The sequence below is a fragment of the Saimiri boliviensis genome, chromosome 8 (genome assembly GCF_048565385.1).
Source record: "Saimiri boliviensis isolate mSaiBol1 chromosome 8, mSaiBol1.pri, whole genome shotgun sequence".
NCBI lineage: Eukaryota > Metazoa > Chordata > Mammalia > Primates > Cebidae > Saimiri > Saimiri boliviensis.
In genome coordinates this window covers 99,037,328-99,050,246 of record NC_133456.1, presented here as the reverse complement: position 1 = coordinate 99,050,246, position 12,919 = coordinate 99,037,328, and the positions used below count along the sequence as shown (strand labels likewise).

Here is a 12,919-nt window from a genome sequence, read left to right as displayed (position 1 = left end):
TCACATATATGATCTCACCTCATCCTCATAACAAACCTGTGAGGTGGGGTTGCCAAGTCTGTTTTACACAGCAGGGAGCACTGAGATGAAGGTATCAGTGAGTAAGTAGTCACTTGAGCTTGGGAGCAGTCTGTCAGCCTCAAAGCCCATGCTCTCTCTGTTATAACATGGATTTTCCCATGGTGTTTTGTTGAAAATAGGGTATTTTTCATGTTGTCATGCATGATTCTTGGGGCAGGTGAAAATAACTGAGTGGGGATTAGCACGAACCCTTAGCCCACACTGGATTTGAATCTAGCTCTTCCACTTATTTGCAATATAAATCAGCAGTTTACAAATCTTTCCGTATCCAATGGTCTTATCTGTAAAACGGGGGAAAGCAAGAGTACCTACCTCTAAGGGTTTTTGTGAACACTAAAGTAAAAATGTGAAAAGTGTTTAGAATATTATCTATGTCCACTGAATGCTTGCTATATACAATTTTACAAAGTATTTTGTGGTGTGAAAGTAGAGCCTAAGAAGCTCAATCTTTGATGCTAACACCTAGGATTCTGTAACAGAGAGGATATTATTCCATAGGATATTTTACATATTACTGTTATTATTCTATATATGTATTTAAAAATGAAATGTATTACAACAGTAATTTTAAAGAGTTTGGTTTGGGATCTCTTACCAAATAGGTCATAGTAACCCCTTATGTTTTATGTACCTATATTAGTCCATTCTCATACTGCTATAAAGAACTACCTGAGACTGGCTAATTTATGAAGAAAAAAGAGTTAACAGACTCACAGTTTCACAGGCCTAACAGGAAGCATGGCTAGGAGGCGTCAGGAAACTTAAAATCATGACGGGAGGGGAAATAAACATGTCTTACAATGGCAATGGAGAGAGTGAAGTGCTACACACTTTAAACCATCAGGTCTCATGAGAACTCACTCACTATCATGAGAACTGCAAGGGGAAAAACAGTCGGCATAATCCAATCACCTCCCACCAGGCCCCTTCTCCAATTCAACATGAGATTTGGGCGAGGACGTAAATCCAAACCGTGTCAATATGTAATACCTCTGTAATAGGTATTTGTGAATTACTGCTTGAAAGCATTAATAATGTATTACACTTTTTCCTGGGGTCTGAAGAGGGTACTCAACCTCGTAAAGTACTTTGGGAGCTTGGAATACCTTTTTTGGTGAAGACTAACAATAATCTTGGCTAATTTGACCCTTTGATTAGCAATAATTGCACCTCAGATAAACCTTATTGGCTACAATACTGCCACTGTGCAAAGCTATTTTGGCCCTTTAAATGTCTAACATGAAAGCCATCTGCAAGGCATTCTCACTGAAGGTCGTGCTTTTTAAAGAGAAGATTCATTTACTCCCCAAGTTAGAAAATTAGTAATTCAGCTTTCTTGCTAACATTCATTTAGTTTTTTATTCAGTAAAAGTAAAAATATATATTTCTAGTAAATTTTGGATTAACTTGAACCAATTAATAAGAAACTTTTGTTAATTGGATTATTTCCCAACACTATCTTCAGAGGGAAGAACATTACATGTCAGAGCTGTTTCTGAGATTGAATAAGAAACTTCAGGGTATGGCCACAGGCATCTGCTGTGAGCATTTTATCTTACGCCTCCTCGACAGTGCTGATTAGTATTCAGAATAATGAGTCTTACAGCACGCCATAAAATTAAGGATCATAAGGCACATTTATATTCAATTTTATTAGTAAAGCAAAAAAGAGAGCTAATAAATTTTAAGAGGATTTTTGGTAGACAGAGTGGCAATAACTCTACATTTTGCATTTTCAGAGTTTGGAAAAGGGAGTGACAGTGTCTGTTTCACCAGGGCTGCCTTATGTGTCATGTGGCCATCAAAATTTGTGTTACTTCAAATGGACCTTTGCAAAGTGGTTTATTTGGCAAGGGAAAGTCAATTTTCAAGGAAAACTCCTCAACTGAATTTTTAGGAAATGGAATTCTATGGTTAATTAAGCCTCCTAATTAAAATTGCCGGCCTTAAGTGAATGAACACAGAAGCAGAAAACCAAACATCGGGTGTTCTTACTTATAAGAGCTAAACATTGGGTACGCAGGGACATAAAGATGGGAATAACAGACACCAGGTCTCCAAAAGGAGGGCGGGAGGAAGGCGAGGGCTGCAAAACCGCCTATGCCATACTATTTTCACTAATTTGGTGATGAGTTCCCTCAAAGCCCAAACCTCAGCATCCCGCGACATAACTACACAACAAATCTGCACATGTACCCCTGGAATCTAAAGTTAAAAAAATAGATTTCAAGGCAACTAAATTCATTAATCCACATGTTTACAATAAAATGTGAGTACATTAAGATGCTTTAGAAATAATTTCGGCCTGGGCAACATGGCAAAACTCCACCTCTAAAAAACACCAACCAATCAACCAACCAAACAAAAATCAGCGGGGCACAGTGGTAGGCACCTATGGACGCAGCTACTCAGGAGGCTGAAACAGCCAGGTTGCCCAGGCTGACCTAGAGCTCCTGGACTCAACTATTCCAAGCGCTGGGACTGCGGGTGTGAGGTGTAAGTAGGCCCAGCCTACTTTTCTTTTAATTATTAAGTTGGAAAAAAATAAGAATTTAACAGGAGCTTCAGGTTTGTTGAAAATTTAATTTAAAAAAAGAAATGAGGCCAGGTGCAGTGGCTCAAGCCTGTAATCCCAGCACTTTGGGAGGCCGAGGCAGGCGGATCACAAGGTCAAGAGATCGAGACCATCCTGGCCAACATGGTGAAACCCTATCTCTACTAAAAATACAAAAAAAAGTTAGCTGGGCATGGTGGCATGCACCTGTAGTCCCAGCTACCTGGGAGGCTGAGGCAGGAGAATTGCTTGAACCGAGGAGGCAAAGGTTGTAGTGAGCCAAGATCGCACCACTGCACTCCACCTTGGTGCCTGGTGACAGATCGAGACACTGTCTTAAAAAAAAAAAAAAAGAAAAGAAAGAAAAAAGAAAAAAAAGAAATGAGATTCTAATGAAGGCAGTTTCTGGTTTTGAAGTACTGTATAACTAATTTCTTTTTTTTTTTTTTAACTTAAACACAGTTTCACTCTATTGCCCAGGAGGGAGTACAGTGGCATGATCTTGGCTCACTGCAGTCTTGACCTCAATGGCTCAAGCAAACCCTCAGCCTCCTGAGTAGCTGAGGCTACAGCTGCATGCCACCACGCCTGGCTAATTTTGTTTTTGGAGAGGTAGAGTCTTATATGTTGCCTAGGCTGATCTCAAACTGTTGGTTTCAAGCAATCCTCCCTCAGCCTCTCCAAGTGCTAGGATTATAGGTATGAGCTATTACACCTGGCCTAGATTGATTTTCAATTAGCAGTGATCGGTAGTCAGAAGTACATATTAGTATTCTTTTATTCAGTTTATCTGTGCAATCATTTTATAAATTGGCTGAAAAAGTCATGCATTCACCCCGAATACCAAATACCTCAGGGTAAAAAAGAAAAGCAAAATTAATCTAGACTAAGTAGCCATTCTGGTGTGAACCTCTTTTCCAACAATCAAGATTCTTACCTTTTGGTGAAAGTTGAGGGGATGCCTGATCACTGGCTACATCTGCACGCTTACTGTCTATCTGTAAATGAACCAAACATTTCATTACTTAAGTTAAATAATATCAACTCAGTAAATATTTAATAGAGAAAAATAGGCTACTTACTGAAAATGATCCACGACTTGAAGAGGCTGTACCTGTCAAGGTTGTTTTAGACTGCACATATAAGGGTTTTACTTTCTGAAAGACACAAAAGATATGTACTGTGATATCAGGCAGAAATGTTAATCAAATCAAATGGATTTTAATGTTCTCCAGCCTTTAGTTGACCAAGATATGAAAACTATGCCTGTCACTTATTTGCTCAAATATGGCTGGGAAAATCATTTTCTTTATTCCAACAGGATAGAGAGTCCTTCTTCTTCAGGCTGCTTTGAAAGAAAATTTAAGAAAACTCTTTTTCGTAGTATCTCTCCTGACTCTGCTTCCTTTTGATTGTCCCTAAAATTGAATCTTGCTACTTGCAACTGGCTGAAAGTCACAAGGTAGTCCCTACCACCTCCTAGCTACTGGTTGCTACAGCAATGGTGTCCTGATTCCCAAGTTAAAGAAGACAGTTTCCTGACATCAGTTAAGGAAAACAGTTACCTGAAATTAAAGGAAGCACATACTTCTAAAAATGATCTATTATGAGATCTACATGAAAATCTCCTTAAGCCTTTTGGCTGGAACAATGGAGTATAAGAATATATGGATTCAAGGAAATGTAGACAGAAGACTCTGGAAATGGACAGGCTGAGATGAAATGCCAAGGACTTTTGGATGTGATATGGAAAGATTACTTGGGAATAAAACACAGACATGGAACTTAAATCCAAATAAGACTTTCATTTCTTTCTTTTCTTGTCTTTTCTTTTTCTTTTTCTGTTTTTTGTTTTTGTTTTTGTTTTTGTTTTTGAGAGGAAGTCTCACACTGTTGCCTGGGCTGGAGTGCAATGGCACAATCTCGGCTCACTGCAACCTCTGCCTCCCAGGTTCAAGTGATTCTCCTGCCCCAGCCTCCTGAGTAGCTGGAATTACAGATGCCTGCCACCATGCCCAGCTAATTTTTTGTATTTTTAGTAAAGACAGTTTCACTATATTGGCCAGGCTGGTCTTGAACTCCTGACCTTGTGATCTGCCCCCTTCGGTCTCCCAAAGTGTTGGGATTACAGGTGTGAGCCACCGTGCCCTGCCTTCATTTCTTATATCCTTCAATGTTGCTGTAAGCTGATAAAAAGGCAGGGGCCAGGCACAGTGGCTTACATCTCTAATCCCAGCATTTTGAGAGGTCTCAAGGTGGAAAGGTCGGTTGAGCCCAGCAGTTTGAGACCAGCCTGGGCAACATGGCAAAACCCTGTCTCTACAAAAACTACAAAAATTAGCTAGGTATAATAGCACATGCCTGTAGTCTCAGCTACTTGGGGGGCTGCAGGGGCTGAGGTGGAAGAATGACTTGAGCCCAGGAAGTTGAGGCTGCAGTGAGCATTGAGTATGCCACTAAACTCTAGCCTGGGTGAAAGAGCAAGACCTTGTCTCAAAAACAAAAACAAACAAAGCAAATAAGCAAGCAGGAATGCTCAGGTTCAAGACTAAGAGAAGACAGAAACCAGGACTTCCACTCTGGAGCTCTCATTCACTTTGAGGGCATCTGCCAAACTTTTGGAATATGTGCATGAGTTGTCAAAGGTTCCCATAGCGTGGGAGCAGAGGACAAAACTCAGGACCCACCTAAGGTGTGGAATTTAACCAGACACTTCCACCCCACTGTAAGTCTGGGACTGAAAAGCTATAACCACAGTAAAGATCAAATACTAGCTCAAGTGAGGCTTCCCCAAGCAGTTTGAGGAAAATGCCTGTTTCTAAGTTTGACCACTAGTTGAATAACATTTTTAGAAAACCTCCTGTGAATTCCTAACCATTACTAGCCCATGCCATTTGCCAGCTGAATTCACAAGGTGGTCTGAAAAGCCAGACGCTAAAACAAATTAATTAAGTCCAGAATAATGGTGCTCATGGCAACTGAAAGAAGCACACTTAAACCTTTTATGAAAAAATTCCTGTTTAGCTGAGTCCTCAGAGAACTTTTATAAATAAGGCTCCAAGGAAAGTGAGCAGCTCATTGTCAAAAATCTGTATATACATCATGAGTAGTTGCTAGCATAGACAAAAGACAGCAGAACCAGACTTTCTTTATTATTATTATGATGCTTTAAGTTCTGGGGTACATGTGCAGGTCATGCAGGTTTGTTATATAGGTATACACATGCCGTGGTGGTTTGCTGCATCCATCCCCGCATCACCTATGTTAGATATTTCTCCTAATGTTATTCCTCTCCAATCCCCCCACCCTCAACAGACCCCAGTGTGTGATGTTCCCCTCTCTGTGTACCTGTGTTCTCATTGTTCAATATCCACTTATGAGTGAGAACATGAGGTCTTTGGTTTTCTGTTCTTTTGTCAGTTTGCTGAGAATGATGGTTTCCAGCTTCACCCATGCCACTGCAAAGGACATGAACTCATCATTTTTTATGGCTGCATGGTATTCCATGTGCCACATTTTCTTTTTCCAGTCTATCATTGATGGGCAACAAGTCTTTGCTATTGTAAACAGTGCTGCAATGAACATACGTGTGCATGTGTCTTTACGATAGAATGATTTATAATCCTTTGGGTATATACCCATTAATGGGATTGCTGGGTCAAATGGTATTTCTATTTCTACATCCTTGGGGAATTGCCACACTGTCTTCCACAATGGTTGAACTAATTCACACTCCCACCAACAGTGTAAAAGTGTTCCTATTTCTCCACATCCTCTCCAGCATCTGTTGTCTCCAGATTTTTTAATGATCACCATTCTAACTGGTGTGAGGTGGTATCTAAATGTGGATTTGATTTGCATTTCTCTAATGACCAGTGATGATGAGCATTTTTTCGTAAGTTTGTTGGCTGCATAAATGTCTTTTTGAAAAGTGTCTGTTCATATCCTTTGTCCACTTTTTGATGCAAGTAGAACCAGACTGTTTAAAATTTCAAATATAGAAATTCTCAGTTATAGAATATAAAATAAATATGTTTAACGTGTTTCAAGAAATAAAAAGTAAAAGCTTGATGATGAATCATTTGTTTGCATATTTAAGAAAGAAACAACATTTATTTCTATTTTTTAGAAAAATGATAAATATAAAATTGAAATGAAAGTCAAGTGGCCAATTTTAGCAGAAAAATCATACAACTGTGAAAAAATACTTAATAAATTGAAAGAGAGAATGAAACATATTATCAAGAATCATCTCAGAGAGACAAAGTGATGTCAAACATAAAGGCTAAGCAGTAGCAATATGAAGGATAGAGGGAAGGTATAACCTCATTTGGTTGGAGTTTTCAAAGATAAAAAAAATAGAGGAGTATGGCAAAATATATAGTTAGAAGAGGACCATGGCAAAATATAGAGTTAAGAACTGAACACTTTCCAGAACTGGTGAAACTAACTAACCTCAACTTTCAAGAATCCTGATAAATCTCAAACAGAATAAACAAAAAGAAATTCACAACTAGCCACATCATAGTGAAAATGCAGAACACTAAAGAAGGAGACCTTAAAAGCAGCCAAAGACAAGATACATTAATGATAAGAAAGTCACAGTTAAAGATACAGCAACATTCCCAATGGTAGCAATGTGTATTAGTCTGTTTTCATGTTGCTGATAAAGACCCACCAGAGACTTTACGAAGGAAAGAGGTTTAATTGGACTTATAGTTCCACATGGCTGGGAAAGCCTCACAATCATGGTGGAAGGCAAGGAGGAGCAAGTCACATCTTACGTGGCTTGCGGCACGCAAAGAGAGGAATGCTTGTGCAGGGAAATCCTGTTTTTTTAACCATCAGATCTTGTGAGACTTATTCACTATCCAGAGGACAGTACGGGAAAGATCTGTCCCCATTATTGAATTACCTCCTCCATATGGTTCCTCCCATAACACATGAGAATTCAAGATGAGATTTGGGTGGGGACATAGCCAAACCATATCACAATGGAATCTAGAAGACAGTGGAATGATATGTTTGATGTGCAAAGAGAAAGTATCATAAACCCAGAATTTTACACCTAGAGAAAACACGTTTCAATAACGGGGCAAAAATAAAGACATTTTCTGTCAAGCGATAACTGAAAGTGAAGGCCTCCAGCAGATCCCCACTAAAGAGCATTCTAACAAATGTACTTCATGTAGAAAGAAAGTGACCCCAGATGGAAGTTCTGAGATGCAAGAAAGCATTGAAAATAAAGTGGTAAATACATAAGTAAACCTAAGCAAATATTAATCAAATATGCCAATAATAATAATGTGCTATGAAGATTAAAGAAACAAGGTAGAGTTAAAATAAATGACAATAGCATTATGCACTGACAGAGGGTGGTATTTGAAATTTACTCACCGAAATAACTTTTATTGTATACTACTATAAACACATAGAGGTAATTTAAACTTCCCTGATAGAAACAAGAGTTTAGGGGGGAAAAAAAAAAAAAGAAAACAGAATGCGAAAAAAAATTAACGAATTCAAAAAATGCAAATAAGGAGAAAAACACATAGAAAATAAAGACAAATATAAAACATAAAATAACAAGGTATAATTAAAGTCAAATGTATTTGTGATTACAATAAAGTTAAATGGACTAAACGTCCCAGTTAAAAGAAAAAGACTGTCCAACTAGAATAAGAACAAAGTTTAAAATAAGCTGTATGCTGTTAAAAAGAGTCACATCCAAAGCAGAAGCATACAAAAAGCTGAAAGTCATAGAATAGACAAAGATATGCCAAGAAAATAATAACCTATAGAAAGTACAGGTAGCTCTAGCAATATAAAGCCAAAATAGACTTTAAGGCAAAAACCACTTGTAAAGTTTGTCATTACATAATGGTAAAGTGTTCAATTTACCAGGAAGATACAATTATAAAATAGTAAGTATCTAATAATACAGCCTAAAATTACATAAAGCAAAAATTGACTACAAGCTACCTAGAGTAATATGCAAATCATCTAAGTATAATTGCATAAAAATACAAGGTACCTAAGATTACATCTAAAAAAATATTTTCAAGACTTCTATAGAGTGAGTTGAAAACTCTATTGAAATAATACCTAAACAAAATACATAACATATTTACAGATTAGAAGACTCAATGCCATAAGGATGTCAGTTGTGCCTAAACTGAACTGTAGATTTAACATAATTCTAATTGAAATACCAATAGAATTTGTTTTGTTTTGTTTTCTGTGAATATTAACAATCTGACTCTAAAATGTACCTGGAAATGTAAAGTTCCAATAAAGCTGAGACACTCTTGCAAAACATGGCAGGAGTGTTTGCCTTATTAGATAACATTTAGATATTAAATCAGTGTTATATATCGGCACAGGGGAAAAAAAAGTGCAACAGGATAGACTCACATATATAAGCCCCTAGTAATGACCAGGTGGAATTATACATCAAGGGGAGAAGAAATACTTTTTATTAAATGGCTATTTCAGATAGTTATTTATAGTAAAAGAAAATGAAAGCAGATGTCTACTTCTCTCTACACTAATATTAATTCTAGATGGATTAAATCTATAAATATAAAAAGCAAAACAAGCAAAAAGTTTAAAGACCATAGAGGATAATATATTTTTGTTTAAATGTTAGATGATCTCTTCTTAAACAAGGCAGAAAGAAATGTAAAGACAAAAAAAAAAGTGTATTAAGTCAGAATAACATTGATGTTGAGAACACTTATTTATGAAAAAGAATGCCAGAAAAAGAATAAAAACTTAATCCACAAACTGAAAGAAGACATTTGCGATACATATAACCGGTAAGGATTAGTAGCCAAATTATATACAGAATTCCTATGAAAAAATAAACATGAAACAAACCAATAGAATCAAAAGGCTGAAACCTGCAGGAAACCTGCATGGCCAATAAACATATAAAAAGATGATCACTTTCATGAATAATCAGGAAAAGACAAAAAAAAAATAGAAACACATATACATGAAATCCAAAACCAGGAGTAACCATTATAGAATCACAAATTGGCAAAAATGATAAAGTCTGGCAATGTCAGTGCTGAAGACCATGTGGAACACCAGAAACTTTCATCTGTTCCTGGTTAGAGTGTCCATTAGTAACATTACTTTGGTAAACTATCTGGCATTAGCTTTTATGGCAGAGGCTACTTATTGTCCTTCAATATCTAATCTCCTCCTTTCTTTCTTTTTTTTTTTTTTTTTTGAGACAAGGTCTTGCTCTATTGCCCAAGCTAAAGTACGAAGGCACAAGCATGGCTCACTGTGGGCTCGACCTCCCACACTCAAGCTATCCTCCGAGCTCAGCCTCCCTCAGCCTCAGGCAAACACCACAATGCTCAGCTAATTTTTTTTTTCTTTCTATTTTTTGTAGAGACAGGGTCTCACTTTGTTGCCCAGGCTGGTCTCAAACTCCTGGGCTCAAGTGATCCTCCTGCCTCAGCTTCCCAAAGTGCTAGAATTACAGACATGAGCCACGATGTCTGGCCTTATTCGCCTCCATTTTTTGGGGTAATATAACCTCCAACTTTTAGTTAGGTATTTGGCTACATAGATAGAGACCACCTTCCTCAGTCTCTCCTGCAATTGGATGCAGTCCTAAGTCAAGGATCAGACCTGTGGAACACGAGTGGAAGTGTTATGCACCATTTCTGGGTCTTATCCTTAAGGATAAACATTCTTGCCCTGGAGAAAGTCTAGAGCCCCTGGATATGAAGTTGACCAACTTGATTTATGTGGGTGAGTAAAATATCTTAGGAGATGTCAGAGCAGTAAGATTGAAGGAACCTGTGTATCACTTTAAGGGGTACTGCTCCTCATGGGACATTGTCCTGCCTGGAGCCACTCACTTCTTCACTGTAACATGAATGAAATAACCTTCAATCTATTTAAGTCAGTGTAATTGTGTTGTTGCAATCACAGCAGCTTAGTCAGGTCAAGACATTGTACAGTGGATATAATATTTCCTCTAGAACAAAAGGAAAACACTCAAATTCATGGTCCAGTTTATAAGAAATAAAACTAAGAACTCAAGTCATGATTTTTAAAAAGTAGCCAGTGAGGTTAACCATAAACATATAAATGTAAGTATAAATAATTGCTATTCATGTAGTTACAGAGTTGAAAGCAGAAAGTAACTAACCAAAAATAATTTTGTGTGATAAAGAGAATAACATAATAATGATGTGGTTCTCTACAAAGTGTAAATTAACAAAGACTAGAAGGAAAGGGGAATATATTGATAAAATTAGGGCTGAGTGGAAGCTCAGAGAACAAAAACACATATACCTTCTTATCTTGCAGAGTATTTTAAGACTCAAAATTTACTTGATTTTTGGTTTTGATAATTTCAGAAATGTAGTGGGTACTTGATTTACCTTAAAGTTTACCATAAAGTTTACAATATAGGAAATAAAAACAAGTGAAGTGTGGTTCATATTACCTGGACCAGGAAACAAATATTAAAAAAAGAGCAGGAGGCGAGGAATACATCACACATATCACCTATGTTGATAAATGCATATAGTTTCAGTTTGTCTATTAAGTGTAAATAAATGTCAGGTAAGATTTTAAAAACTAAAACCCAGTCATGTTATTATAAAAGAACACTGACACATGGTTACTGTAACTAATAGTGTGGTGATTCCTCAAAGACCTGAAAACAGAACTACCATTTGACCCAGCAATCCCATTACTGGGTATATACATAAAGAAATATAAATTGTTCTATCATAAAGACACATGCACACGTATGTTCATTGCAGCACTATTCACAATTGCAAAGAAATGGAATCAACTTAAACAGCCATCAATGATAGACTAGATAAAGAAAATGTGGTACATATACACCATGGAATACTATGCAGCCATGTCAAAGAATGAGATCATGCCTCTGCAGGAACATGGATAGATCTGGAGGCCATTATCTTTAGCAAAATAATGCAGGAACAGAAAACCAAATACTGCATGTTCTCCCTTCTAAATGAAGAGAGCTACACGATGAGAACACATGGACATACAGAGGGAAACAGCAGACACTGGGGCCTACCAGAGGGTGTAGGATAGGAGGAAGAAGTGGATCAGGAAGAGTAACTAATGGGTTCTGGGCTTAACACCCAGCTGATGAAATAATCCTTACAACAAACTCCCATGATACGAGTTTACCTATATAACAAACCTGCACATGTGTCTCTGAACTTAAAATATAAGTTAAATAATGAATTTAAAGTCAAGGCTAAAATAAAAAAATAAAAAATAATAAAAAAAAAAGGTTTACACTACCTGATTTCAAGACTTACTAGGAAAGCTATGTTAATGAAGACAATGTGATATTGGCAAAAGGACTGACAAACCAATGGAAAAGAACAGAGTGGTTAGAAATAGACTCATACATACACGGTAATTGATCTAGAAAAATGGAACTGGTGAAATTCAGTGAAAAAAGACAAGATCAATATTATAAGAAATATATACAGAATGTGAGATATAGTCACAGCCACAGAAAGTACAATCTGCCGCAGAAAAAAATAACTAAGTTGGTCTTCATTAAAATAAAAATATCTGACCTTCAAAGGACACCATTCTGAAATTGAAGAAAAAAATTATAGACTGAGGAAAACAATGTTTGCAATATATATATATCTGACAAAGGACTTGTATTCAGAATATATAACAAAATGCTACAACTCAGTAACAGTTAAAAATGGACAAAAGTCCAGAAATAGAGGAATGGGCACTTGTTTTTTAATGAGTGTGGAGCCTCAGTTTTGCAAGATGGAAAAGAGTCCTGGAATTTGGCTGAACAATTTGGATGTATGTGACACTACTGAACATTTAAAAATGGTTAGAATGTCACATTTTCTGTTATGTGCATTTAGCCACAAGTTTTAAAAAATCTTAAGTAGATCCTTCACAGAAGAAGAAGACCTAAGAATGATCAATCAACACACAAAAAGATGCTCAACATCATTACTGAGGGAAATGAAAATTACAGTTACAATGAGATAACATTTTTAAATGGTTAAAATTAAAAACCTGACAATATCAAGTTGGTGGGTTTGTGGAACAAGTGGAATTCTCAAAGATTGCTGGTGTGAGGACAAAATGATGCAGTCACTTTGGAGTGCTGGCAGTGTTGCTATTTATTTTTGTAAAAAACTTTGGCCAGGCACAGTGCCTCACGCCTATAATCCCAGTAGTTTGGGAGGCCAAGGTGGGTGAATCACCTGAGGTCAGGAGTTCTAGATCAGCCTG

General features: G+C 37.0%; 1 protein-coding gene and 1 pseudogene across 1 annotated transcript in view; both read right to left on the bottom strand.

Annotated features, from left to right (window-relative positions):
- Nucleotides 1-294: 294 nt before the first annotated feature.
- Nucleotides 295-12,919, bottom strand: part of C8H10orf67 (chromosome 8 C10orf67 homolog) — a 95,944-nt gene continuing 83,319 nt past the window's right edge. Inside the window, exons 15-17 of the mRNA XM_074405320.1 lie at nucleotides 3,718-3,792; nucleotides 3,573-3,633; nucleotides 295-362 (exon numbers count right to left, since the gene is read on the bottom strand). Of these exons, the coding sequence (XP_074261421.1) occupies nucleotides 295-362; nucleotides 3,573-3,633; nucleotides 3,718-3,792 (204 nt within the window). The remainder of the gene's footprint in view (nucleotides 363-3,572; nucleotides 3,634-3,717; nucleotides 3,793-12,919) is intronic.
- Nucleotides 1,231-1,296, bottom strand: LOC141585506 (U4 spliceosomal RNA; annotated as a pseudogene).